At 61.5% G+C, this 27,210-nt stretch overlaps 1 protein-coding gene across 2 annotated transcripts; it reads left to right on the top strand.

Moving 5' to 3' along the window:
* Nucleotides 1-6,092: 6,092 nt before the first annotated feature.
* On the top strand, nt 6,093-27,179 carry LLGL1 (LLGL scribble cell polarity complex component 1). 2 transcript variants are annotated; one of them, XM_066365019.1, is made up of 23 exons: nt 6,093-6,285; nt 9,667-9,764; nt 12,206-12,287; nt 12,375-12,505; nt 13,379-13,537; nt 13,617-13,779; nt 13,864-13,996; nt 14,590-14,644; nt 14,777-14,931; nt 15,001-15,224; nt 15,412-15,479; nt 16,396-16,549; nt 16,729-16,833; nt 21,298-21,590; nt 21,919-22,066; nt 22,276-22,429; nt 23,876-24,171; nt 24,608-24,872; nt 25,056-25,170; nt 25,375-25,481; nt 25,710-25,830; nt 25,966-26,045; nt 26,703-27,179. In XM_066365019.1, the coding sequence occupies exons 1-22, from the start codon at nt 6,205-6,207 to the stop codon at nt 26,042-26,044; spliced, it is 3,186 nt and encodes a 1,061-aa protein (XP_066221116.1). In that variant the 5' UTR covers nt 6,093-6,204; the 3' UTR covers nt 26,045; nt 26,703-27,179. The 2 variants fall into 2 exon arrangements, with proteins under 2 accessions (XP_066221116.1, XP_066221115.1); XM_066365018.1 differs by having other exon boundaries at nt 13,861-13,996; nt 26,703-27,178.
* Nucleotides 27,180-27,210: the final 31 nt, after the last annotated feature.

Below are 27,210 nucleotides of genomic sequence, written 5' to 3'. Positions count from 1 at the left end.
CAATTTCCATGGTGTGAATACTCCCCTGGTGGCTGATGCCAAGCTGCTAATGCAGTGTAACTGAACACAGTGGTGAGAGATGTGCAGAAGCACACCACTTACGTGGGGTTTCCACCACAGACACACTTACCAGGTGTAATTAAAGAGCACAGACAGGAGCAAAATTCCGTGAAACAGGAAGTGCCTCATTTTGAACATTATCTCTGCTTTTTAACATAATTTTTTTATTTTATATAGTTTGGTTTTCAATAATGGCTTTGTTGTAACAACTGACTTGCAGGATTTTACACAATTCCAGTCGGCTCTGGGAGCTGTCCTTGGGCGCTGTGGGAACCGGGGCCTCCCAGTGAGGTTTCAGGGTGCTCGTTGGTGCAGTTCTCCCCTCTGCCCACAGTGGGGCAACAGAGGCCAAGCGACCATGCTTCAGAGTGAGACGGGCAGCCGTCCTTGGCTTTGGATGGGGAACTGAGGCCCCAGAGGCAGGAATTTGGGATCCTTACTACTGCCCTGCTGAACCAGGGCCCCCAGGGCTAGTGGGTATGCAGAGAGGCCGCAGCTGGCTGGGACACTCTCTCCTGTGAGCCTGTGCACAGGCCAGTGCCCTCTGCCTTCGGAGGCTCTTGCTAGAAGTCACCTCTGCCTTCCACCCATCTCTTCAGGGCTGCTTCTAGGCTCTGCAGACCACTGGCTTCCCTCAGCACAGCCCAGGGTGTGCTGTGTGGTCCCAGTGCTTCCAGTCCAGGGCAGGAGACTAGGACCTGACTTCCACCTTCTACTGGACTCTCATTGTAAGGGAGGCCCTTGACAAAATTCTCACCACAGCCTCTTAACACCTCACTTTGAGGCTGGGGCTCATATTTTGACTCGACCATGTACTGGCTGTGTGACTTTGGGCAAACTGCTTAACCTCTCTGACCTCGGGTTCATCCTTTGAAAAAAATGGGCCGAGGATGAAAGGGACGACTAGGGGACCTGGCACAGACTTCAGTGCTCTCAGCGTTGTTAAATGGTAGCAATTAATATACACCCCCATTTTTCAGATGAGCCAGTGAAGCTCAGAAAGGAAGTAGCAGAGGCAGGGCCTTTTGGCCCCAGAGAGGGAAGCAGCACAGAACTGCACCTTCCACCGGGCCTGTGACAGGCCCACTGTTCCGCCCCTAGAGCCTCAAACGTGAAACTCCCTGCAGGAGCCGGGTGTCCCTGGATCCCGGAGTCCTGCGGTCCAGCGTCGGGCTGGGAGAAGCCTGCCACAAGCTTCCTGGCTCAGCGTGTGTCAGGGCCCAGTCCCCTGCACCCGAGAAGGCTGGAGGCCCAGAGGCCTTGGGCAGGCCACTTCCCCCCAACCTGTTTCCTCCTTTATAAAATGGGAGTGTGCCCCACACCCCCTACCTGTTGGGTCTTTCTTTCACTGACGCCCACTCTTCACCCCCTGTTGACTGAGGGCCCCAGATCCAGTGCCACCTCCCCATACCTGGGCCGGTAAGAGTATCCTTAGCACCAGCATCAGCGTGCTACAGAGGGTGAGGTGCTCACCCCTCTCCTGGCTCGGGCCCCCCAATGGTTTCCTGCTTGCTCTCTCTTCCTCATCTCCTTCCAACCCAGGCCCCACCTTCTCCGCCTCTGCTCAGGGAATCCTGGAATCCTCCGGCCTGCTGGGCCCCTGGGGGCGCCGCCCAGCAGAGCTTGCCTGTGTGGTTCGGGCGCCAGAGGAGGGGTGTGGCCTCGGCCGGGATCCGGGCCAGCCCTGGGAAGGCCAGGCCCTCTTCCTCAGCCGTGCTCTCCTGTGCAGCTCCTGCCACTCCCTGTTGCTCCCGCCCCGCCTCCTGTCACCCCTTCTTCCCGCCACTCCGCAGGGGACTTCAGGCAAGTCCCCTTTCTGCCTTTCACTTCTACTCACTGTAGAGTGCCATTGTCGTGTCTACCTCCAGGATCGACAGAGACAGCATCTAGCTGAGGACACCCTCAATGAATGCCAGCTTGTCTTAGGGACACCCCTCCTCACCCGCCTGTCCACCGCCACATCCCATCAACCATCACCTCCTGTGGCCTCGGCTTCTAAATACGAAGTGTGGATTATTATTTTTTAATGAGATATTTCAAACACTAAAAAATACTTAAAATAACAGAGGCCACAGAAGCACCCACTACCTACACACATTAACATTTTGTCATATTTGCTCCAGATATATATATATTTTTTTTTTTTTTTTATTTATTTTAGAGAGAGGAGAGAGAGAAAGTGGGGAGGGGCAGGAAGCATCAACTCATAGTAGTTGCTTCTCACATGTGCCTTGACCGGGCAAGCCCAGCATTTGCAACTGGCCACCTCAGCGTTCCAGGTTGACGCTTTATCCACTGTGCCACCACACATCAGGCTCTGACCTTGTTAAAAATTAATTTATATATAGCCCTGGCCGGTTGGCTCAGTGGTAGAGCATCGGCCTGGCATGCAGGAGTCCCGGGTTCGATTCCTGGCCAGGGCACACAGGAAAAGTGCCCATCTGCTTCTCCACCCCTCCCCCTCTCCTTCCTCTCTGTCTCTCTCTTCCCCTCCCACAGCCAAGGCTCCACTGAAGCAAAGTTGGCCCAGGCGCTGAGGATGGCTCTATGGCCTCCGCCTCAGGCACTAGAATGGCTCTGGTCACAACAGAGCAATGCCCAGATGGGCAGAGCATCGCACCCTGGTGGGCGTGCCGGGTGGATCCCGGTCGGGCGCATGCAGGAGTCTGTCTGACTGCCTCCCCTTTTCCAACTTCAGAAAAATACAAAAAAAAAATTAATTTATATATATATATATATATATTTTTTTTTTTTTTTCTTCAAATTGTGTTGACTGCCTACTGTGTGCTTAGGCACTGGGGACACAGCAATGAACAACATTAAAAACAGCCCTCAGGAGTTCATTCTCAAGCTGGGAAGACAAGCGATATCACATGAAGTCAAAGAGGTGGGGGTGAGAAGAGGTAGTTGGAGAGAACCAGGCTTGGGAGGGCAACCAGAATGGGGGGAATAGGTCAGGAAGACTTCCTGGAGCAAGCACCATTTAAGTCAAGACCAAAAGGTGAAGTTTATGGCTAAAGTGAATCTTAAGCATTCCAGGCAAGGAAACAGCAAGTGCAAAGGTCCTGAGGCAGAAGCTTGTTTGAGACATCTCCAGTATGCCATGGAGTAAGAGTCCTAAAAAGACCTGGCTCACTAGATAGAGACCTTGCCAGACCCTGTGCTCAATTCCTATTTTGAGTCATCTCATTTAGTCTTCATGGCAGTTTATAGATGAGGAAACGGAGGCCCAAGGTGCACAAGTGACTTACCTGAGGTCATCCAGCTAGCAAGGGAATGTCTTAGGATGTGAAGCCGGACTTGGGTCCCATCTCAGAGCTGGTTTAGGGTCCTGGCGTGGTCTAGGAGGAGGAGGGGGAGGCAGGCAGAGGCCACCTCACTCAGGAAACCCTGAGAAGGCAGCAGCTCCTCCCTGGCCTGAGATGGCCCTGTGTTTGAAGGAGGGCGCACCGTCCCTCCCAGTGCTGCTGACTCAGGCAGCCTCCTCCTCCATCTCCCATGATAGGTGTGGGGCTGCCCAAGGTCACTGAAGACCCGGTGTTCACGCCCTTGCTTGGGCTCTCCTGAGCCTCCATTTCCTGCTGCCTTGGGCTACCATGGTAATCATACACCTGGGCTGCCCCAGCTCAAGGAGAAGGGGACAGTCATTAGTACCCCACACTCTCCAGCCCAGGAAGTGGTCCCCTCCCTGGAGCCATTCCCTAAACCCTGTCTGGCTGTGTGGATGAACTGGGCCTATCTGCCTCGGTCTGCGTTGACCGATTTGTACCTCAGTGTACCAGCTGAACCCCCTTCAACCTGACTGGATGGGGGCAAGTTGGGCCTCCGAGTCTCCTGAGAAAGGCCCGATTTAAAATCTGGATTCTGGGGTCCCGTGCCACAGGCCTTTGTTCACACTTGGTAGATAAACCTGTAACCCGCAGTATTAACAGGTGGGTGGAAGGAGACGCTTGGAGCACCCCTGCTGGCCAGGAGACCCCTTCTCTGTCCACCGCCAGGCCTCTCAACCTGCTTCAGCCCAGCTTGAATTGTGCCTCCTCCCTCCAGGGACGCTCGCCATGGGTCATTCTGCTGGGCTCCCGTGAGTTTTCCCCATGGCTGCATAGCGAGCTCCTGGTGGTTGTGGTGGTCTCCACTTCGCTCTGTCCCACCCCCTGGATTGTGAGCCGAGTGGGGCATGTTCACCGTCTGATGATTAAGTCCCACTTCACAGAATGGGTGCTGAGGAAGGGCAGGAACTTTCCCAGGGCCATAGAGAAGGGCTCCTATAGCAGTTAGTCAGAACTCTAATAACAGCTAACACTCACATGGCTCTTCCTGTCCGCCTGGCCCCATCCAAGGGCCTTGCGAGGACTAATTCAGTTCAGCTCCACGGCCCTTGGGGATAGGAGGTACTAGGATGATCCACATTTTTACAGCTGAGGAAACAGGCGCAGGGAACTCAAGCCGCTTGTTCGAGGCTGCATCGCTGCTACATGGTGACGTTGGGATATGAATTAGTCACTGAGGAATCAGTGACTAACTGATTAACACTTCCCCTGGGCGAGGCCCTCGTTCTGTGGGAGAAGCAACAGAGGGGTGCAGGTCTTGTCAGTAGATGGCAAGGCAAGGACCAGAACCCAGGCCTGAGTGGCCTGTGCCGTGTGGAACAGGCTGTGGGCCAAGGGGTCTGACCCCTCTCGGTCCAGCCAGTCCTGGCTACAACCCAAATCAAAGCCCCTTGTGCCTTGACCCATCTATCTTATCTTCCTCATCTATCAAACTGGGATATTATTGTCGCCTCCCTCCAGTTGAAATCAGGAAAGCATTTAAATGGTGCGGTGCTGGCAGCACCATCAAGCACTCCAGCTGTATTGTTCTTAAGGTTTTCTCTGCTCTCCTACCTGCCCTTCTTCCGGACCTAGCCCCAACCCCAGGGGAGCGCTGAGCAGGGCTGGCATGGGTCAAGAGGGGCAGCCAGACCCCAGTAGCTTGGCAGCTGCCTCTGGGAGTCAGAGTCAGGCCTGCTTCCCTTGTGGCGGCTAGCTGGTGGGGTTGGGGCTTGGTTCACCGGCCCCCACCTCAGTATCTGGCACCTGGAACCTGCCCGTCCTTATTAGCCCAGTGCAGCCTATCCTCAGCCTGGAAGAAAAGGTTGAGCCTCCAGGGCATTGTCCAGATGAGAAAAGGAGGGAGGTGGGTGTGGACAAGTCTATTGTTCCCCCCCAAGAGAGCGAAGGCGGGACACAGCTGTGTTTATAAAACAGTTGCCTGGCCAGGAAAGGCCCTTCCCCCACCTTGGAAAGGCCCAAATCCAATCTCAGGATCTTCCCAATTGTCTTTTCCTGAAGAAGAACCGCTCCTCTCCGCTGGGTGTCCGTCCCTGTCTTTGGCTGATGGAACTCTTCCAAGAATACCCTGTGCTGCCCCATGGAGCCTTTTGCATCGGGTCCTGAGGGATGTGGAGGAGTTGGGGGTGGAGGTGGGGATTGGAGGCTAAGGCCTTCCTTATTTATTTTATCTTGACCACACAGCCAGAGCAAAAAGCATATCGGTGGGAAGTGTCCTGGCACACTGAAGAACAGTCACAAGTGGTGTCCCGGGAACTGGTAAACATTGGGCCAGTGGCATAGATGGGGAAACTGAGGCTGAGGGAACCAGGATGTTGCATCAGTCAAAAACTCTTCTGGCTTTCAGACAAAGGCCACCTCATTACACGAATATGCTCGTCGCTCGATCTTTGCAAGACGGAAAACAAACCTTCCTCCAGGTTCGGGAGCGCGCGGCAGCCGCTTCCAAAAAGCCCGTCACAGCCAACCCCCGCTGGGACCGTGGCTCGCGGACTACAAGTCCCGGCAGCCCCCGCGCCGCGGCGGAAACTCCGCGGGCGTCCCTTCGCAAGCCTGGCGGAGCATCGGGACCGACCCTGTGTTCTCCCATTGTCTGGCCGGCAGGGGCGGGACGAGCGGCGCGCGGGCACGGCCATTGGTCGGGTAGGACGTCCGTCGCGCCCGTGCCCCGCCCCCACGAAGGCTCCGCCCCACTCGCCCGCGCCCGGGCCGCCTGGCGCACCTCCTGGAGCCCCGCCTGCGCCTCGGGACCGGCGGGGTCGTGCGGCGCATCCTGCGGGCGGAGGCGGAGGCGGCGGCGGGAGTCGGACGCAAGATGATGAAGTTTCGGTTCCGGCGTCAGGGCGCGGACCCGCAGCGCGAGAAGCTCAAGCAGGAGCTTTTCGCCTTCAACAAGGTGCGGCGGCGGCGGCGGCGGCCCGGGCCGGGCGGGAGGGTGCGGGCCGGGGTTGGGGGCCGGGGTCGGGGGCCGCGGGCCGGAGCCACGTCGGGCCCGGGGGGCGGGGGAGCGGCGCGGGGGCCGGGCGCGTCTCGGCCCCGCCGGGGGCTCGGGGTCCCCCGCCGACCGGCCGGGCCTGCCTCTCGGGGTGTCCGCGGGCCGCGCCGGCCCCGTCTCTCCGGGTCTCTGCAGAGCCGCCTCCCTGGGTCCCTGTCCCGCGCTCGGGGCCGGGGCCGCCGCCCCGCCTGAGGCTCGGCCCGTGCGCCTGGGGAGCGGCGGCGCTGCCCTGTCCCGTGTGTCCCCATGTGTCTCCGTGCAGCCCCTCGGTGTCTCTCTGCCTCGTTGTCTCTGTCTCTGCCGCGTCTCTGGAGTCTCTGTGCCTGTGTCTTCCTGCCTGCCTCTCGCTCGCTCTTGTCATCGCTTTCTGGGGGGGCTCGTCCGCACCCCCTCCGCCCTGGGAGGCAGCCTCGGTCTGGGGTTGGCTTTGCTTCCTCTCCCCCGGAGGGCTGAGCAGAGAGGAGGCAGATGTGGGGCGGTGGGGCTGGGAGATCCCTTCCTGTTCCTCTCCTGCCTCCCCCAGGGCTTTACACCCGGCCTGGCTCTGCCCTGCTCTCTGCCCTGCCCTGCGGGGGCGGGGGAGGGGACTCCCGGAGAGACGCCTGTCCGTGTGGGGCCTCAGTTTCCCTTGAAGTGGGTCCACTTTCCTCCCTGCTGTGGGCTCTGGCCTCCTGTGTCCATCAGGACCATGCCGCCCAGACAGAGGTGGGGGTGGAGGGCTGCCTCTCGGTCGTCTCCCTGGGTAGGACCAGAACAGCCCCTGCCTTCCTGGGCGCTGAGTGTGGTCAGCAGCCAGAGCCCCAGGGTGCCCCTGGCTCACACTCCTCCCGGGACGGTCAGTTCTAGCCTCCAAGCCCTCTGCACAGCGCCTCACCGCTCCTGGGGGTCTCAGTTGTTAAATCCCGGTGATGCAGGTGAGAAAGTTGAGGTTCAGAGAGAGGTGATGACTTGCCCAAAGTCGCAGGTGGAGCTGGGGCACTGTATCCTTCCTTTCCCTTGTTGGTAGGGATTTGACTTGAGCTCGGAGGGGCTGCTCTGGTCCAAGAGGAGACTCTTGTCCAGGAGGAAGGTCTGGGGTGGCTGAGGCACTGGGACGTTGCTTGAGGCACGCAGGTTTTCCGAGGTGGTGGCGGGCTGCTGCCCGGACTCTCAGACTCAGTTGGTCACCGGGAACCTGCCAGCAGCCTGCAGGGCCTAAAGGGAGGGTGCTTCCGGGGGGCCCCTTCCCTTGCTGGTGGCTAAGAGGGTGATCCCCTGTGAGGTGAGGAAGGATGGTGGGGTAGGACTGGGCTGAGGTGTCACCTTCTCAGCCAGCTACTTAGGGTGTGAAGTGGGGGCCTGTGACAGATGGTGGGGAGGTCTGGAGGCTTGGCTGCCCCTGCTGGGCTTGGTTTGACAAAAGGTGAGGGCTCCCCACTGAGGAGAGTGAGGCAGTGGTGGGAGGGGAGTGATCTGGGGCAAAAGGTTTGCTCACCAGAGGGGGTCGTAGGTGATCACCAGAGAATAGACCCCAAAATAAAATTTAAAAAAGAATGGACCCCAGGTGCCCTAGTTGGGGGGGGGGGGTTCGGTGGCAAACAATAACTTTGTACTCAGTCTTGGGTCTGCACCCCAACCCTGTCTACAGGTTGCCTGTGGGGTGTCCACTCTGTGCCTGCAAATACTGAGCTCCTACTGTGTGTGAATTCTAGGTTCTGGGGACACTGCAGTGATCAAAAGTGTCCAATGCCTCTTCACTGGGGGGGGCAGATGTCATAGTGGGGAAGAGTGAAAAACCGAAACAAAAAAGTATAATACGCAGGCCTGACATGTGGTGGCACAGTGGATAAAGCATCGATTTGGAACGCTGAGGTTGCTGGTTCGAAACCCTGGGCTTGCCTGGTCAAGGCACATATGGGAGTTGATGCTTCCTGCTCCCACCCTTTTCCCTTTCTCTTCTCTCTAAAATGAATAAATAAAAGAATCTTAAAAAAATAATAATAATACGCAGCAGTTTGGATGGTGGCCAGTACTATGGATAAGATAAAGTAGCGTGAGGGCCGAGAGCTTGTGGTGGGCATGGCCGCCATAGCCAGGGAGGCTTGGAGTCCTCTGAAGAGTTGATTCCTGAACGGAGACCTGATAGGCAGAAGCCTTCCATGGGGAGTGCTGGGTGGAGCATGTTCTAGATGGAGGGATAGCAGATACAAAGGCCCTGAGGCAGGAACCTGCCCAGAAAATTAGGAGAGGTCAGAAGGCCACTGGGCTTGGAGTCAAGTGAGCTGTGGAAGAAGGACAGGGGCCAGATGTGACGACTTGGCTTTGACCCAGAGCTTGACCCTAGTCCAAGGCCAAGCCAGCAGTCCAGAGGGACAGTCCCTGCCTGGATGGGTGGGGGGCTGGGGTGACAGGCCTGGGGGTCAGGATGTCTTACAGAAGGTGCGTCTTGTTGAGGCAGTGGTCAGGAAGCACTTGTGGCCCACAGGTGGCACCCTACATTGGTGTTGAGCACATGGGGTTGGGGTGTAGGTTTTCCGGGGAGGGGCGCCCCAAGCTAGGTCTCAGGTGGTATGACCCTTTTAAGTGGGTGGGCAGTGGAGGAAAGCGCGAGCTGGGCGGGTGGGGCTGGGACTGGCCTTGCCAGGTGCAGAGGACCAGGTGGAAGCCATTCGGTGAATAGCACCCGGTGCCCAGGTCCCTTCACACCGTCGCCTCCACAACGGGGGTGGGGGGGGGACACCATGCTGCTTGATTTCCAGCTGGGGAATCCCAGGCTGGGAGGTGGGTGGCACCTTCAGGGACTGGGCGGCAAGCTCTCTGCCTCGGGCTCCTTGTCTCTGACTCGAGGTTGGCGGAGAGTGTCAAGAGCCTCTGCCTAGACAGACAGCCTTGGGTGTTGGCCTCTGACCTCCCCGTGGGGCCTGTGTTTGGGGAGGGCCCTGACTTCATGTGGGACCCCAGACAGCATGGCGCATCACCAGGCTTCAGTCTGTGCCTCTGGGAATGGGGCGCAGAACCCTGACCCCGGGGCAGGTGGGCTCCGCTACTGCACCTGGTTCTTCCTGTTTGTAGAGAGCCCTGCGCACATCGAGGTGTTGAGGGGCACGGGTGTGGCCAGGGCCCAGGGGCTCAGACTCTTCACACCAACTGGAGATGTGACTGCCCGTCTCACAGTTGAGGGCACGGTTAGAGCACAGGTGGACCCACCTACGCTCTGCTGTACAGACTGGCAGAGCCTGAAGGGTGTGGGGGGTGGCCTCCGGGGCAGCCGGGCCTGTGCCAGTGCCGTCCCCTTCTCCACAGACGGTGGAGCATGGTTTCCCCAACCAGCCCAGCGCCCTGGCCTTCGACCCCGAGCTCCGCATCATGGCCATCGGCACCAGGTCCGGGGCCGTCAAGATGTATCCTTTGTGGGACGCTGCGCCCGGTGCTGAGGACCACCCACGGGCAGCTCCCTGTGTGCTGGGCTGCTGGACAGGGCCGGGCCCGGCCGTGCCACTTCTGCCCTGAGAGACCTCCTCAGAGATCGTGGAGGGGGTGTGGGGGGTCTCAGCTTGCAGTGACCACAGCTGCCCCTCGCCACATTTCAGCCAGCCAGTTACCTAGGTGACCTTGCGATTGTCCCAGCAACTGTGACAAGGGTGGCTAGGGCTGTCAAGGCTGGTGGTTGGGCCAGGGTCTCACAGTGGGCCTTTCCCTTGTGACCGGGAACACGTACGTGTACGAGTGTGAGACGTGTTCGGCCGAGGGGCTGGGGGCAGTGCCAGGCTCGGCTTGGCGAGTGCAGCTCTGCCCCCACCTGGATGCTGGCGGTCGCACAATGGGCTGTGTGTGCTGCACAAAGCGGTCATTTTCCCTGGAAGCCTGGGGTGGGGGCGCACAGACAGCTGAAGGCCTTCTTCCCTGGCATGGAGCAGCCCACCTCCACTGCTGCAGGGAAGCCCCTCACTCAGAAGCAGAGGTGAAGGGTGTCCGGCCACTGCTTGGTGTGGCGCCCACTTCCAGCCCTCCCCATGTGACCCTCTGGGTCTCAGTATTCTGGTCAGGGACACTGTGTGGCACAAAATGATAAAATGCCTGTGGAGGAGGGGAGGGGAAGGGTTGGTTCCCTGGCTAGGCAGGGCTGGAGGGCTGGGCATCTGGGCTTGCAGGTGGCAAGCTTGCCTGCACCAAGGGGTGTGGCTGGACCAGATTCCCCGCCCTCCCCCATTGTTGACCTGCTGCCCCCCCTGAGGTGCTGTCCTGCCCCCCCCCCCTCCCCCCCGTGTGTGCTGTGTTCCTGCAGGTGGTGTTCCCTAGCGCCCTGCGCCATGCGTCTGTTAGTCTCGTGAGCTGGCTCTCCTGGTCCTTCTTGCACCGACTCCTTTGCTTTCAAGGAACCTGTTGTATGGACTAGGAGAGCCTCAGACTAGAGCTCTCCCCCTTCCCCCACACCACCCTGGGCTGGGAAACTGAGGCTTGAGACGAAAGCTGTGGACACAAGAGCCACCCCGTCTCGTCTCCTTGGCAACTCTGGTTCCTGCCTAGCACTCCCCCCCCCCCCTTTGTCCCCTCTTCTGTGTTCTCCCAAGTCCTGCAGGGACTCCCAACTCCAGCTCCAAGCAACGGCCTGGCTCCTGCGCTGGTCCTAGGCAACGTGGCTGACCCCTCCCTCCGGGGCCCCTAGGCCCTGCCTGTCCACTGTCAGACCTCTAGTTGCTGGGACTCGGGTACCAACACCAGGCATTGGAAGCAGGTCTTCCAACCCATCTAAGCCTCTGTGTGCCGGTTTGTAACACGGACAGGCATTGGCCTCTCCTCTGTCTTCATGGGGCTGCTGGCTGCCCGCCTGCCCATCCGTCCACCCCAAAGGGAAGTTGGTTTCCTTGCCAATGGCTGGAGTTTGGCCTAAAGCTGTGGGAAGAGGCAGCCTGGACTCTCCTCTGCCTTGGGCTTCCCTGCCCAGGCCTAGCTTGACATCCCTGCCTGTGTGACCTGGCCGGTGGGGCGCTCTGGTGCACACAGTGCATGAGAGGCTGCCATGAGTGGAGCCCTGGTCCTGTGTCAGGCCTGGGCCAGGCGCGCTGAGTGTGTCTTTATTCTCAGTTGCCTGGTGTCAGCCTTACGATGTAGAAGTCACTGCCCCACTTTATAGATGAAGACGTGAAGGTCGTAGCGTAGCATGATTTACAGGAGCTGAGTGGAGCCTACATCCCGTGTTTGAGGGTAATTTGGGGGTGCAGGCCAGTGCTTCTTCCAGGAGGGAGCCCCCCTGGACTTTGGAGGGCTCCTGGACAGACTGGCCTGGCTGGGACCCGTCAGGACGGTCCTGGAGAAGGAGGAAAGTTAGGCCTCTCCACCTGTGTCTGGGACCCGTCGGGACGGTCCTGGAGAAGGAGGAAAGTTAGGCCTCTCCACCTGTGTCTGGGACCCGTCAGGACGGTCCTGGAGAAGGAGGAAAGTTAGGCCTCTCCACCTGTGTCTGGGACCCGTCGGGACGGTCCTGGAGAAGGAGGAAAGTTAGGCCTCTCCACCTGTGTCTGGGACCCGTCGGGACGGTCCTGGAGAAGGAGGAAAGTTAGGCCTCTCCACCTGTGTCTGGGACCCGTCAGGACGGTCCTAGAGAAGGAGGAAAGTTAGGCCTCTCCACCTGTGTCTGGGACCCGTCAGGACGGTCCTGGAGAAGGAGGAAAGTTGGACCTCTCCACCTGTGTCTGGGACCCGTCGGGACGGTCCTGGAGAAGGAGGAAAGTTAGGCCTCTCCACCTGTGTCTGGGACCCGTCGGGACGGTCCTGGAGAAGGAGGAAAGTTGGGCCTCTCCACCTGTGTCTGCTGCTCTCTGCCTTGACCCGCTGCCCTCAGTTACGGCGCACCTGGCGTGGAATTCACGGGCCTGCACCGAGACGTGGCCACAGTCACCCAGATGCACTTCCTGCCCGGACAGGTGGGCCTCCGCTCCTGACTCCTGGGCCCCAGAGCCCCCACCGCCCAGGCTTCCTGGCTCAGTCTCGGTCTCCGTGTGTGTCCACAGGGCCGCCTTCTGACCCTGCTGGACGACAGTAGCCTGCACCTCTGGGAGGTCGTCCACCACGACGGCTGCGCCCGCCTGCAGGAAGCACTCAGCTTCCAGCTGCCCAATCGGCTGGGCTTCGACGGCGCCAGGTACTGGTGAACGTGGCCAGGGACCAGCCGCAGGGCATGGGGAGCCTGCCTTGCGAAGGCGGTGACAGGAAGCTGCTGAGGGGCTGGGGCTCAGGGTGGTGGGGTACCTTGAGCTTAGCCTGGGTCCCAGAGATGGCATCTGGACCCTGCATCGCGGAGATGGGCTGCGTGGACTTGGCGGGTGTTAGCAGGAAAGTTCCAGCCGAGCTCGAGGTGAGCAAGGTGGGCTGTGTGCTGCGGAATCGCTGGAACACCTGGGGACGCAGGATGTGAGAGTGCACTGTGTCCCCAGCTTCTCACTCCTGGCGGGTGAGAGCGTAAGGGACCTTGTGGTCCCTGGCCCTGCTGGCCTTTGCTGAACTGTCCAGGGTGGGTGAGTGCTTCCTGCTACAATATGCCTGTTTCCGGCTCAGTGAGAGGCTTGTACTGCTCCAGCTGAGGGCTGGGTGATGGCTGTCTCCAGCCCTAGTCCGGGGTGAATTACTCGGCTGTCCTGCAGAGTCAGAGAGGCACCCAGAGGGCTGGTGAGGCTCCTGGGTCGGGCTCAGGAGAGCTGTGTGTCCCGGGCCTCCTGGGCCTGGCCCGAGGCGCAGCCTGGTTCCTGCCTCTCCCTCCTCGTGGTTGGGAGGCGCTTGGGAACCCACCTCCAAGACCTGGGGAACCTGTATTTATCCTTCTCTCCGCTGACACCCTCATGGATAACTGAGCGAGTTAATTACAACGCTGCCACCATTGCCTTCCTGGTTTGTCCGGGTAACAGTGAGTGTGGAGGGGCCATAACGAGTGGCAGTAGAGGCTCGTCAGTGCCCTCTGTGCCCCTCCGGAGCAGGTGGACGGACCCTGTCCTTACCCACCTCCCCTTGTCCCCCATAGTGGCCCACCGACCCTGGCCCATGTCACAGTGGTCCTGCTGGTGGGTGCGGGCAGCGTGGCCGCCCTGGGCACCGAGGCCGGCAGCGTCTTCTTCCTGGATATCTCTACCTTGCTGCTGATTGAGGGTCAGACCCTCGGCCCCGACGAAGTTCTGCGAAGGTGAGGGGCAGGTGGGCTCCCCACCCCCACTCTGGGCCTGGGCAGCGCTCCTGCCTGCTCACCTGTCCTTGCTCTGCAGTTTGCCAGATGACTACCGGAGCGGCAAGGCCCTGGGCCCCGTGGAGTCCCTGCAGGGACACCTGCAGGACCCCACCAAGATCCTCATCGGCTACAGCAGGGGCTTGCTGGTCATCTGGAACCAGGCCACGCAGTGTGTGGACCGCGTCTTCCTGGGGAACCAGGTCTGTGGGGGAGTGTGGTGCCCACGTCCAGGGCCCTGTGCTCACGGCGTCCTCGTCACGCCCGTCTGCCCCGTTCTGCAGCAGCTGGAGAGCGTGTGCTGGGAGCGCAGCGGCCGCACACTGGTCAGCTCCCACAGCGACGGCAGCTACGCCGTCTGGTCAGTGGACACGGGCAGCTCCCCGGTGATGCAGCCCACGCTGGCCACCATGCCCTACGGTGAGTGCTGGGTCGGCCGAGGGCGGCCTCGCCGTCTGAGCATGGGTTTGTTGGGTTTTTTTTTTTGACAGAGACAGAGAATCAAAGATAGGGATAGATAGATAGGGACAGACAGACAGGAATGGAGAGAGACGAGAAGCATCAATTTTTTGTTGTGGCACCTTAGTTGTTCATTGATTGCTCTCTCATATGTGCCTTGACCGCGGGCCTTCAGCAGACCGAGTAACCCCTTGCTTGAGCCAGCGACCTTGGGTCCAAGCTGGGGAGCTTTGCTCAAACCAGATGAGCCTGCTGAGCACGGGGTTTTGACGGGTGATCCCAAGCCTAGGCACTCATGCCCGCCGGGCCTCTGGGGGCACCCAGGTGGCCTCGTGGAAGGTGGCAGCACCAAGCAGGATCTGCAAGAGTGAGTCTCCTCTCCCCGGGTGGGGGGGGGCGTATGGTCAGGGGCAGTGGGCCCTCTCTTGGGGAGGCAGGAAACAGCTTTGAGGCAGGGAGTGATGTGGGCAGGATGGGAGAAAGGGCCAGAAATGCGACCTGGGGCTGCTCTGGTCCCAGTGGGCCGCTGAGCCTGAGCTGTTCCGTCCTTCTAGGCCCCTTTCCCTGCAAAGCCATCAACAAGATTCTGTGGCGCAGCTGTGAATCCGGGTAGGTGGGGGGCTGGGCCTCAGATGTGGGTCAGGGCTGTGGGTGCAGAGGTGTCCTATGACGGTCACCCTGGGTCTAGCAGTGTGTGCTCCAAGTGCAGGTGGCTCACATGGCTCTCCTGTCCCTGTGTAGGGGCCATTTTATCATCTTCAGTGGCGGCATGCCCCGTGCCAGCTACGGTGACCGCCACTGTGTGAGTGTGCTCCGGGCGGAGACCCTGGTGACGCTGGACTTCACCTCGCGCGTCATTGATTTCTTCACAGTGCACAGCACGCGCCCTGAGGAAGGTGTGTTCCCCTCCCCCCTGCGCCCGTGCGGCCTGGGGCTGCGCTGCTCACCCTGCTCCCGCCCCACAGGGTTCGACGAGCCCCGGGCCCTGGCTGTGCTGCTGGAGGAGGAGCTGGTGGTGCTCGACCTGCAGACCCCTGGCTGGCCAGTGGTGCCCGCTCCGTACCTGGCCCCACTGCACTCCTCGGCCATCACCTGCTCCGCCCACGTGGCCAACGTCCCTGCCAAGCTGTGGGCCCGCATCCTGAGCGCTGGCGAGCAGCAGAGCCCCCAGCCGGCCCCCAGCGCCTCGGTGTGTGCCTGGCTGTCCTTCAGGGTGGGGCCTGGGGGAGGGCACTGCCCAAGCACAGGCCCGGAGGTGGGAGTGGGGCAGCTGGACATTGGGACTCAAAGAGCAGTTTGGGTTCTTGATGCTTAGGGTGGGAGGGAGAAGATGTTTGTCCTGCCTGTCCACTGACATCTCTGCCTCCTCCTCTCAGAGCTGGCCCATCACCGGAGGCCGGAACCTGGCCCAGGAGCCGTCTCAGCGAGGGCTGCTGCTGACTGGGTAAGTCAGACCCTGGAGGCCTGTGGCCAAGCACAGTTGTGACGTGTGTGTGTGTGTGTGTGTGGGGCTGGGTACATTCCGTGCAGGTGCAGGAGAGCTCAGTCTGGGCCACGGTGCTGATCGGCCCAGTGACTTAGCCCAGCCCCTGTTGATCCCCCCTCCAGGAGGGTGGGTTGGGATTGCAGCTCTGCTAGACCCTGGGTCAGCCCGCCCTGCCCTGCCTGCTGGCCTGGCCTTGGGCTCCACCCACCTCGCCTGCCCCGGGACCGGAATCGCTGGGCTGCCCAGCCAGGTGCTGGAGGGCTCGGCCTGGCCGTGCGGGTGCTGACGTGCCCGGTGACTCAGGCCCGACTTCCTGCTCTGCCCCCGCTGCCTGCCTGTGCTGGGATCCCTGGGCCTCTGACTCTGCGTCCCCTCTCCTGCTGGAAAGCTGTGGACTGTGGCCTTCCGGGCCGCTGCAGCTTCCTGTCCGTCTCCGCACTCCTGCTGCGTCTCCGCCGGGGTTCCCAGCAGAGCCTGCACCCAGATTGGCCTGCCCCTCCCACCGTCCCCTGCTGCTGCCTGTGCCCCCGGGTGCCTCTGCTCTGTGGCCATGTCTCCCGATCACCTTCTCTGTGTGACCCAGCGGGGGAAGAACCCCTGAGTCCTCTGTTCCCCGAAATGCCCTCTGTTCCACTTCCTGTCACCACACTGCTGACCACTTCCACCCTCCCCTTGTTGAGGGCCAGGTGCGTGTGGCGTGACACACAGTAGGCTCTCGGTATGTCTTTGTCCTGGTCAGTAGGAGCTTCCCATTTGCTGTGTACAGAGGCGTTGGTCAGCGTTTGGCTTACGCAGTAGGTGCTCAGTAAGTGGTCACTGGGGGAGGACAGGGGAATGGTCAGGGACCTGGCGTGGGCCTCTGTCCTCCCTGCAGCCACGAGGACGGCACCGTGCGGTTCTGGGACGCCTCTGGGGTGGCGCTGCGGCCACTCTACAAGCTGAGCACCGCCGGCCTCTTCCAGACGGACTGCGAACACGCGGACAGCCTGGCCCGAGCTGCCGAGGACGACTGGCCACCCTTCCGCAAGGTGGGGCCCTCCCCTCCCCTGAGCAGCCCGGTCCTGGCTCCGCCCTGTGTCACCACCCGACAGCCTGGCCCGGGCTGCCGAGGACGACTGGCCGCCCTTCCGCAAGGTGGGGCCCTCCCCTCCCCCGAGCAGCCCGGTCCTGGCTCCGCCCTGTGTCACCACTGCGTCCCCCTCCCCAGGTGGGCTGCTTTGACCCCTACAGCGATGACCCCCGGCTCGGGGTGCAGAAGGTGGCCCTCTGCAAGTACACAGCCCAGATGGTGGTGGCCGGCACCGCAGGCCAGGTGAGCCTGCAGTGTCCCCAGGGCTGGGGGGTTTACGGAAGAGGTGGGCACGAACGGGAAGGTCCAGTGAAGTGGTAAGAGACCAGTGGGTGAAAGACCAGCGGTGTGGAGGGGGCCCCAGGATGGGCGGCTGAGGTGCGGTCAGCCGGGGGGGGGGGGGCCTGGGCGGGGGGCCTGTTGTCGGGGCCGTCAGTCCAAGCTCTAGCTGTAGGGAGCCCTGCAGGCTTCGGGCCAGGGCAGGAGCACAGACACTAGATGAGCTGTGGGAGGGCGGGACCAGTGGTCCTGGTCAGTGCTGCTCCTCCAGCACGCGCTGTATACAGAAGGTGCTCACTGTGTGCTTACTGCTGAGTGGGAGACAGAAGGTGCTCACTGTGTGCTTACTGCTGAGTGGGAGACAGAAGGTGCTCACTGTGTGCTTACTGCTGAGTGGGAGACAGAAGGTGCTCACTGTGTGCTTACTGCTGAGTGGGAGACAGAAGGTGCTCACTGTGTGCTTACTGCTGAGTGGGAGACAGAAGGTGCTCACTGTGTGCTTACTGCTGAGTGGGAGACAGAAGGTGCTCACTGTGTGCTTACTGCTGAGTGGGAGACAGAAGGTGCTCACTGTGTGCTTACTGCTGAGTGGGAGACAGAAGGTGCTCACTGTGTGCTTACTGCTGAGTGGGAGACAGAAGGTGCTCACTGTGTGCTTACTGCTGAGTGGGAGACGGGCGTGGTGGCGATGGGGCACTTTAATCCAGCAGGGCGGGGACCAGTGCTGTTCCTCCAGCACGCGTTGTATACAGAAGGTGCTCACTGTGTGCTTACTGCTGAGTGGGAGACAGAAGGTGCTCACTGTGTGCTTACTGCTGAGTGGGAGACAGGCGTGGTGGCGATGGGGCACTTTAATCCAGCAGGGCGGGGACCAGAGCTGTTCCTCCAGCACGCGCTGTATACAGAAGGTGCTCACTGTGTGCTTACTGCTGAGTGGGAGACAGAAGGTGCTCACTGTGTGCTTACTGCTGAGTGGGAGACAGGCGTGGTGGCGGTGCGGCACTTTAATCCAGCAGGGCGGGGACCAGTGCTGTTCCTCCAGCACGTGTTGTATACAGAAGGTGCTCACTGTGTGCTTACTGCTGAGTGGGAGACAGGCGTGGTGGCGATGGGGCACTTTAATCCAGCAGGGCGGGGACCAGTGCTGCTCCTCCAGCACGTGTTGTATACAGAAGGTGCTCACTGTGTGCTTACTGCTGAGTGGGAGACAGGCGTGGTGGCGATGGGGCACTTTAATCCAGCAGGGCGGGGACCAGTGCTGCTCCTCCAGCACGCGTTGTATACAGAAGGTGCTCACTGTGTGCTTACTGCTGAGTGGGAGACAGGCGTGGTGGCGATGGGGCACTTTAATCCAGCAGGGCGGGGACCAGTGCTGCTCCTCCAGCACGTGCTATATACAGAAGGTGCTCACTGTGTGCTTACTGCTGAGTGGGAGACGGGCGTGGTGGTGGGGCACTTTAATCCAGCAGGGCGGGGACCAGTGCTGTTCCTCCAGCACGCGCTGTATACAGAAGGTGCTCACTGTGTGCTTACTGCTGAGTGGGAGACGGGCGTGGTGGCGGTGGGGCACTTTAATCCAGCAGGGCGGGGACCAGTGCTGCTCCTCCAGCACGTGTTGTATACAGAAGGTGCTCAGTGTGTGCTTACTGCTGAGTGGGAGACGGTCGTGGTGGCGATGGGGCACTTTAATCCAGCAGGGCGGGGACCAGTGCTGCTCCTCCAGCACGCGTTGTATACAGAAGGTGCTCACTGTGTGCTTACTGCTGAGTGGGAGACGGGCGTGGTGGCGATGGGGCACTTTAATCCAGCAGGGCGGGGACCAGTGCTGCTCCTCCAGCACGTGTTGTATACAGAAGGTGCTCACTGTGTGCTTACTGCTGAGTGGGAGACAGGCGTGGTGGCGATGGGGCACTTTAATCCAGCAGGGCGGGGACCAGTGCTGCTCCTCCAGCACGCGTTGTATACAGAAGGTGCTCACTGTGTGCTTACTGCTGAGTGGGAGACAGAAGGTGCTCACTGTGTGCTTACTGCTGAGTGGGAGACGGGCGTGGTGGCGGTGGGGCACTTTAATCCAGCAGGGCGGGGACCAGTGCTGCTCCTCCAGCACGTGTTGTATACAGAAGGTGCTCACTGTGTGCTTACTGCTGAGTGGGAGACGGGCGTGGTGGCGGTGGGGCACTTTAATCCAGCAGGGTGGGGACCAGTGCTGTTCCTCCAGCACGCGTTGTATACAGAAGGTGCTCACTGTGTGCTTACTGCTGAGTGGGAGACAGAAGGTGCTCACTGTGTGCTTACTGCTGAGTGGGAGACAGGCGTGGTGGCGATGGGGCACTTTAATCCAGCAGGGCGGGGACCAGTGCTGCTCCTCCAGCACGCGTTGTATACAGAAGGTGCTCACTGTATGCTTACTGCTGAGTGTGAGACAGGCGTGGTGGCGGTGGGGCACTTTAATCCAGCAGGGTGGGGACCAGTGCTGTTCCTCCAGCACGCGCTGTATACAGAAGGTGCTCACTATGTGCTTACTGCTGAGTGGGAGACAGGCGTGGTGGCGATGGGGCACTTTAATCCAGCAAGGCGGGGACCAGTGCTGCTCCTCCAGCACGTGTTGTATACAGAAGGTGCTCACTGTGTGCTTACTGCTGAGTGGGAGACAGGCGTGGTGGCGGTGGGGCACTTTAATCCAGCAGGGCTGGGACCAGTGCTGCTCCTCCAGCACGCGTTGTATACAGAAGGTGCTCACTGTGTGCTTACTGCTGAGTGGGAGACAGAAGGTGCTCACTGTGTGCTTACTGCTGAGTGGGAGACGGGCGTGGTGGCGGTGGGGCACTTTAATCCAGCAGGGCGGGGACCAGTGCTGTTCCTCCAGCACGCGCTGTATACAGAAGGTGCTCACTGTGTGCTTACTGCTGAGTGGGAGACAGAAGGTGCTCACTGTGTGCTTACTGCTGAGTGGGAGACAGGCGTGGTGGCGATGGGGCACTTTAATCCAGCAGGGCGGGGACCAGTGCTGCTCCTCCAGCACGCGTTGTATACAGAAGGTGCTCACTGTATGCTTACTGCTGAGTGTGAGACAGGCGTGGTGGCGGTGGGGCACTTTAATCCAGCAGGGTGGGGACCAGTGCTGTTCCTCCAGCACGCGCTGTATACAGAAGGTGCTCACTATGTGCTTACTGCTGAGTGGGAGACAGGCGTGGTGGCGATGGGGCACTTTAATCCAGCAGGGCGGGGACCAGTGCTGCTCCTCCAGCACGTGTTGTATACAGAAGGTGCTCACTGTGTGCTTACTGCTGAGTGGGAGACAGGCGTGGTGGCGGTGGGGCACTTTAATCCAGCAGGGCTGGGACCAGTGCTGCTCCTCCAGCACGCGTTGTATACAGAAGGTGCTCACTGTGTGCTTACTGCTGAGTGGGAGACAGAAGGTGCTCACTGTGTGCTTACTGCTGAGTGGGAGACAGGCGTGGTGGCGATGGGGCACTTTAATCCAGCAGGGCGGGGACCAGTGCTGCTCCTCCAGCACGTGTTGTATACAGAAGGTGCTCACTGTGTGCTTACTGCTGAGTGGGAGACGGTCGTGGTGGCGGTGGGGCACTTTAATCCAGCAGGGCGGGGACCAGTGCTGCTCCTCCAGCACGTGTTGTATACAGAAGGTGCTCACTGTGTGCTTACTGCTGAGTGGGAGACAGGCGTGGTGGTGGTGGGGCACTTTAATCCAGCAGGGCGGGGACCAGTGCTGTTCCTCCAGCACGTGTTGTATACAGAAGGTGCTCACTGTGTGCTTACTGCTGAGTGGTAGACAGAAGGTGCTCACTGTGTGCTTACTGCTGAGTGGGAGACAGGCGTGGTGGCGGTGGGGCACTTTAATCCAGCAGGGCGGGGACCAGTGCTGTTCCTCCAGCACGTGTTGTATACAGAAGGTGCTCACTGTGTGCTTACTGCTGAGTGGGAGACAGGCGTGGTGGTGGTGGGGCACTTTAATCCAGCAGGGCGGGGACCAGTGCTGTTCCTCCAGCACGTGTTGTATACAGAAGGTGCTCACTGTGTGCTTACTGCTGAGTGGTAGACAGAAGGTGCTCACTGTGTGCTTACTGCTGAGTGGGAGACAGGCGTGGTGGCGGTGGGGCACTTTAATCCAGCAGGGCGGGGACCAGTGCTGCTCCTCTAGCACGCGCTGTATACAGAAGGTGCTCACTGTGTGCTTACTGCTGAGTGGGAGACAGGCGTGGTGGTAGTGGGGCACTTTAATCCAGCAGGGCGGGGACCAGTGCTTTCCTCAGTGCGGGCCCTGTTGTACAGTATAGCATTCACTGAGCATTGTATTCAGTGGGTAACGAGACAGTTGCAGGACCTCCCTGGCCGTGGCTCTGCGGGCCCATGTGGGACAGGTGGCCCTACCCTCTGTGCTGACGCCCCCGCTGTTTGTGGGCCCAGGTGCTGCTGCTGGAACTCAGCGATGTGCCGTCTGAGCAGGCGGTCAGTATGGCCAGTGTGGACCTCCTCCAGGACCGAGAGGGCTTCACATGGAAGGGCCATGAGCGGCTGAGCCCGCGCACGGGGCCCCTGCCCTGGCCCGCCGGCTTCCAGCCTCGGGTGCTGGTCCAGTGCCTGCCGCCAGCGGCCGTCACCGCGGTCACGCTCCACACCGAGTGGAGCCTCGTGGCCTTCGGCACCAGTCACGGCTTCGGCCTCTTCGACTACCAGCGCAAGAGCCCCGTGCTGGCCAGGTGCGTGTGGGACGGGCCCAGAGCCCCGTGAGGGTGTGCTCGCCTCCACCTGGCCCAGCCTCCTGTGGGGCCTCCCGTGTTTCCACACTCCCACCCACCCGGCCATACCTCAGTGTCCTCTGTAGGACCTGGCGTGGTGAGGGGGCCGGCAGCTTCGACCTGGATGGGGTGCTGCTGGTGTGGTCTGCGTCCCCCAGCTGCGTGGTGGGCGGGGAGAGGGGCTGGGGCTCCCTGACCGGCACCGTCCTGCTGGCCCCGGCCAGCGGGAGCACCTGGCCAGCGGCAGCCCCCGGCCGCTCCTGCACAGCCGGCACCGCTCTGCCCCCAGGTGCACCCTTCATCCCAACGACTCCCTGGCCATGGAGGGGCCGCTCTCCCGGGTGAAGTCGCTCAAGAAGTCCCTGCGCCAGTCTTTCCGGCGCATTCGCAAGAGCCGCGTCTCGGGCAAGAAGCGGGCTGCCAACACCAACAGCAAGGTGAGCGGCGGCCGGGCTGCGGGCAGCAGCGCCCAGTCTGTGGTGTGGACGTGGAGCCCGCCCGGCTCTGGACCGAGCCCTGTGTCTGCTCCCCTGCCACCCGGCCTTGGCAGCCCCGAGCCCCGGACGGCCAGGCTGCGCTGGGGAGGGGCACGTGGGGGCTGGGCTGTGCGGGGGAAGCCGTGCCCTGCAGCCCCATGCTCCTCCAGCTGCAGGAGGCCAACGTGCAGCTGGCGGAGCAGGCCTGCCCCCACGACGTGGAGATGACGCCCGTGCAGCGCCGCATCGAGCCCCGCTCGGCCGACGACTCCCTCTCGGGGGTGGTGCGCTGCCTCTACTTCGCCGACACGTTTCTCCGAGACGGTGAGGCCGGGGAAGGGGCGGGGTGCAGAGGGGCCTCCGCTGGCTGTCCCAGAAACGAGCTGTCTGGTGTCTGCTGCGTGCCAGGCTGCGCTGACGACAGGTGCCCCGGCCCCCGGAGCAGTGCCCTGGGGATCACTGTGACGACGCGGGGTCGCTGTAGGAGCCGGCAGGACCTCGGAGCCCCGAGAGCTCGGGGTTTGGGGAGGAGGGTGGGGTCCTGCCGGCCTCAAGGTGGGTGTGCTGGAGGCTGCCCACCCAGTGTGTCGGCAAGGACGGACAGGGCTCCGGGAGGCGCTGGCGCCATGCCGAGGGGCGAGGGTTCCTGCGCGGGGAGACAGGGTCAGGTTTACCGAGGAGTTCAGCTGAGGCTTGTCCGTGGAGCCCTGCAGCCACAGAGTAGAGTGTTACACCCCCTACCTCACCTGGTGCTGCTGCCACCGCACTCGCTTATCCTGACGGAGTTTTTAACTGAGGACCCGGTGTGCGTGCTCCTTCATGGCTGACCGCCGCGACCTACAGCCGTGGAGCTGGCCCTGGCCCGGCGGTCTTGGGCACACCGGCCCACAGGCGGCTGTCTCCACGCACCTCACATGCCTGTCGATGGTTGGTGCTGGGTCCGCGTCCGGTTAGTTCACACAGGGCATCTCCCTGTCAGTCTGTGGGTCTGAGAGAGGCCCCCTTCTGATATTATTTATTTGTTGAGGGTCTTTTATCCGGTGGGTTTTCCCACTGCCTGGCTGTGGCAGCCCCAGGTGTCTGTTCTGTGCTCCCCAGTCCGCGTGAGGAGGGCCGTGGGCTCTTCCCAGCGGGCTCGGTGCTGGTTGTGTGAGCTGCTCACGGACTTGTGCTGGGGTCACTCACTCAGCCCCGTGCGCAGCAGTAACGGCTCGGGGCCACCTGGGCTCCTGGGTTTTCAGCTCTGATTTTACACGGAAGGGCCTTCCCCAGAGAGTCAGCTCCTGTAGGGAGAGCAGGCAGATTGTAGCCCAGGCCTGGGGCTCCGTGTCTGACCACCGCATGGAGGACACACTGAAGGGGGTGGGAGTGGAGCGAGGGGGCGCGGCCTGGACCCTGAGGCACCTCTGTGGTGAGGCCCTGTTCCGAATGGGAGCGTTGGCGATGGAGAGCAGGGGCTTTGTGGTGGAGCTGCACTTCAGAGGTGGTAGGGCTGAGGGTGATGGGTCGGCCGGTGCGATCAGGGTTCATTCTGCGTGCCGAGTCCCGTGGGGATGCCCGGAGGCCGTTGCTGCCTCTGGGAGGGTTGCATTTGAGGCTCTGATTGCGGTCAGCAGTGTAGAGAAGGTGCCTGAGGTCGCAAGGCTAGCTGAGGTCAGCGCAGCGAGGTGGGCCCGGAGGGAGCAGCCCTGGGCCCCGGGCCGTCAGCAGAGGAGGCAGGAACCTGCAGGGCGGGGCAGGCACCCTGCCTCACCAGCCTGTCGCCCACAGCGGCCCACCACGGACCCACCCTGTGGGCAGGCACCAACTCGGGCTCTGTGTTTGCCTATGCGCTGGAGGTGCCGGTGGCCGCGGCCGGCGGCGAGAAGCGGCCTGAGCGGGTGGTGGAGGCTGTGCTGGGCAAGGAGGTGCAGCTGATGCATCGTGCGCCCGTGGTGGCCATCGCCGTGCTGGACGGGCGTGGCCGCCCGCTGCCTGAGCCCTATGAGGCCTCTCAGGACCTGGCACAGGCACCGGACATGCAGGGCGGCCATGCCGTGCTCATCGCCTCTGAGGAGCAGTTCAAGGTGAGCCACTGCGGAGACTTCCAGGTGCCTGCCTCCGAGTCCCCGTTGGACCCCTTGCCTATACCCCCCACCCTCCCCGGCCAGCAGCGGAGCCCCTGAAGAACCCCGATGACTCCTTCAGCTAGCTGTGTTCCTATAGGACTCACCCACCTCCAAGTCCCTGCCAGGGCCTCTTGACCACCTCTCAGGGCTCTGTCTGGCATTGTTTGGGGGGACACCAGCCATGTAACCCTTACAACCTAGTGTGACAGGTGTGCCAGGTTCATAGGAGGGGTCCTGGGAGGTCTCTGGGAGCAGAGGTTTCTAGTCGAGTCAGGATGGCAGCTCAGGTGGGAGGGTATTCAGACAGGTGGTCGTGTGGCGGGCTGGGCTCCAAGCAGGGACAGGGGGCATGGACAGGGCCAAGCTGTGCTCACTGGCACCTGCCCTCTGCCAGGTGTTCACACTACCCAAGGTGAGCGCCAAGACCAAGTTCAAGCTGACGGCCCACGAGGGCTGCCGTGTGCGCAAGGTGGCACTGGCAACCTTTGCCAGCGTGGCCTGTGAGGACTATGCCGAGACCTGCCTGGCCTGCCTGACCAACCTGGGGGACGTGCACGTCTTCTCGGTCCCGGGCCTGAGGCCCCAGGTGCACTACTCCTGCATCCGGAAGGAGGACATCAGTGGCATCGCCTCCTGCGTCTTCACGCGCCACGGCCAGGGTGAGGCGAAGGTTTCCTGGGGCAAGGAGCCCGAGAGGGTCCTGAGAACTCCCAGGGACTGTCCAGCAGAAAGGGGGACCCGGGCGGGGGAGGGCCCGTCAGAACGCAGGACAGAGCCCAGCTGGGCGGCTGTGGCTGGAATCAGGTCTCCTGACGGCACGCTCGCCCCTCCTCTCACCTCAGGTTTCTACCTGATCTCCCCGTCGGAGTTCGAACGTTTCTCCCTAAGTGCCCGGAACATCACAGAGCCGCTCTGCGCTCTGGACGTCAGCTGGCCCCACGCTGCTGCCCACACCAGGTGCACGGTGGGGCTAGCCCAGGCCTGGGAGGCCTTTGAACAGGCTGGTGCTATCCCCACCCCCAGACTGCATGGAGCAGGGGCGCCCCGCCCGCTGTCACCCCGCTGTGGTCTCGGGTCTCGTAAGTGGGAAGTCAGGTTTGCCCCAAGAGCCTTGAGGTGCCTGTCTGGGACCCTAACATGGCCCTGTCTCTGCACCTGCAGGCTCCAACAGTCACCCAAGCTGAGCCAGGCTAATGGGACTCCGGGCATCGTCCTGGCCGCACAGAGCCGTGACGGAAGCCCTAATCCTGTCTGCAGCAAGGGAGCTGGTGAGGGGCCGGGCATGGGCTAGGGTGGCAGGACACCGGTCAGCTCAGACATGAGGTCAGACCTCTCTCTGCAGGAGGCAGCAGCTGCGCCAAGGCTGGGGGCCCGGGGAGGCTGTGTCAGGCAGGGGGTCTATCATCACTTCCCACCATGGGGTGGGCTTGGGACTGGGTCCCCCGCAGAGGGTCCCCTAAGGCCCTAGCAGAGGCCTGATCATGTTGTCCCTGCAGATACCCCGGAGCTGCCTGAGGCCACGCTCTCTCCGATGTCCGTTGACTCAGCCACCAGTGCTGACACCACTCTGGACACAACAGGGGACATCACGGTGGAAGACGTGAAGGATTTCCTGGGGTGAGGTGGGCGGGCAGGACTCACAGGAGGGGCCGCCCTGGCTCCCCACCCTCCCTCCACTCCCCTAGCCGGCCTGGCGTATGAGCCGGGCTGTGCCCCAGAGCCTGACCGCTGACCGCTGACCCCTCTCCCTAGCTCGTCAGAGGAGTCGGAGAGGAACCTGAGGAACCTGATGGGAGACGAGGCTCGAGCCTGTGCCGTCCTGATCAAATGAGGTGCTGCCAGTGTGGGGGCCCGGGGCTGCCTGGTTCTCAGCCTCGACCCTCGGGTGTCCCCGGCTTCATACCTGAAGTCCTAGCAGGCCCCTGTAATGCCAGTACGCCCTGAAGCCAAGCTGCTCCCATGGGTGTGTTGGCGGGGGCTTTCGGGGCCCACACAGACACGACTGTCATAGATTACTATAAAACAGCGCCAGCCCATTAGCCCCTGGGTGTCATAGGTGGTGTTTGGAGCAAGAGGGGGTGACCCGAGGGTGCTGGGGCTGGTTTGGCCAGCACATTTCGGCAGATGAGATCTTTGAGGGGGGCCCGACAGGCCGTCCCTCCCAAGTCTCTGGCCCCCTCTCCAGATCTGCGGCCACTACGTCTGCCTGACCTGTTTCCTCCCTGGGGCCCCACCCACACAGCCAGGCACAGACACCACAGCTGTCTCTTGCTGGGGACAGTCTGGCCTTACTGGGCTGGATGTGGTCAGTACTCAGAGGTTTGGCTAGCCTTCCTCAAGCTGCTACTGCAGGGCCTTTGCCCCAGTTGGGTGGGCGGCCCTCTTGCCTGCCCTGGAGGAAGTTGAGTTTAGCCCCTGAGTAGTGAGGTCACCTGCCCCTTTTGGCCCCCACCTGTCCTTCCCCTGATCCTTCTCTCTCTCTCTACCAGGAAGGTCAGGACCACCTGGCCACGCACCTGCCTTGCTTGGACCTGGGACCCAGGACGCCTGGCTCCTTCCAACCCTCCACGTAGACCTACCTATACCTCCTCACCTGGGGGCTCCAGGGCACCTGCCAGCCACGGCCACAGGGCAGCCCCGAGCGTGGGCCTGGAACTCAGGTGGATTTGGACTGTTAGCTCCTACAGGCCGCTGGAGGCCAGGTGCCACGGGAGGACAGCTGGGGCTGGCAGCCCGTGCCACCTGCCGCTGCGGGCACTGTCCTTCCATTCTCCTTTTGCAAAGAGTATTTTTCTAGCGCCTGGACTGGTCATTCCTGAAACTATTTTGGTACTTGCTCCTGGGCTAGCACGTCCCTCTCCCCAGCCTCTCCACGGATGGGTGTGTGTGTGAGAGAGAGACCGGGGTACCCAGGACTGGGGCCCAGTCAGGTGTGTCTGTGGGGGGTCAGAATGGGTTTCCCTGTAGACCGTACCCTGGGGTTTTTTCTGTCATTTT

This window comes from Saccopteryx leptura, chromosome 2 (assembly GCF_036850995.1).
Source record: "Saccopteryx leptura isolate mSacLep1 chromosome 2, mSacLep1_pri_phased_curated, whole genome shotgun sequence".
Classification (NCBI taxonomy): Eukaryota; Metazoa; Chordata; class Mammalia; order Chiroptera; family Emballonuridae; genus Saccopteryx; species Saccopteryx leptura.
This window is presented reverse-complemented; position numbering and strand designations above follow the sequence as displayed.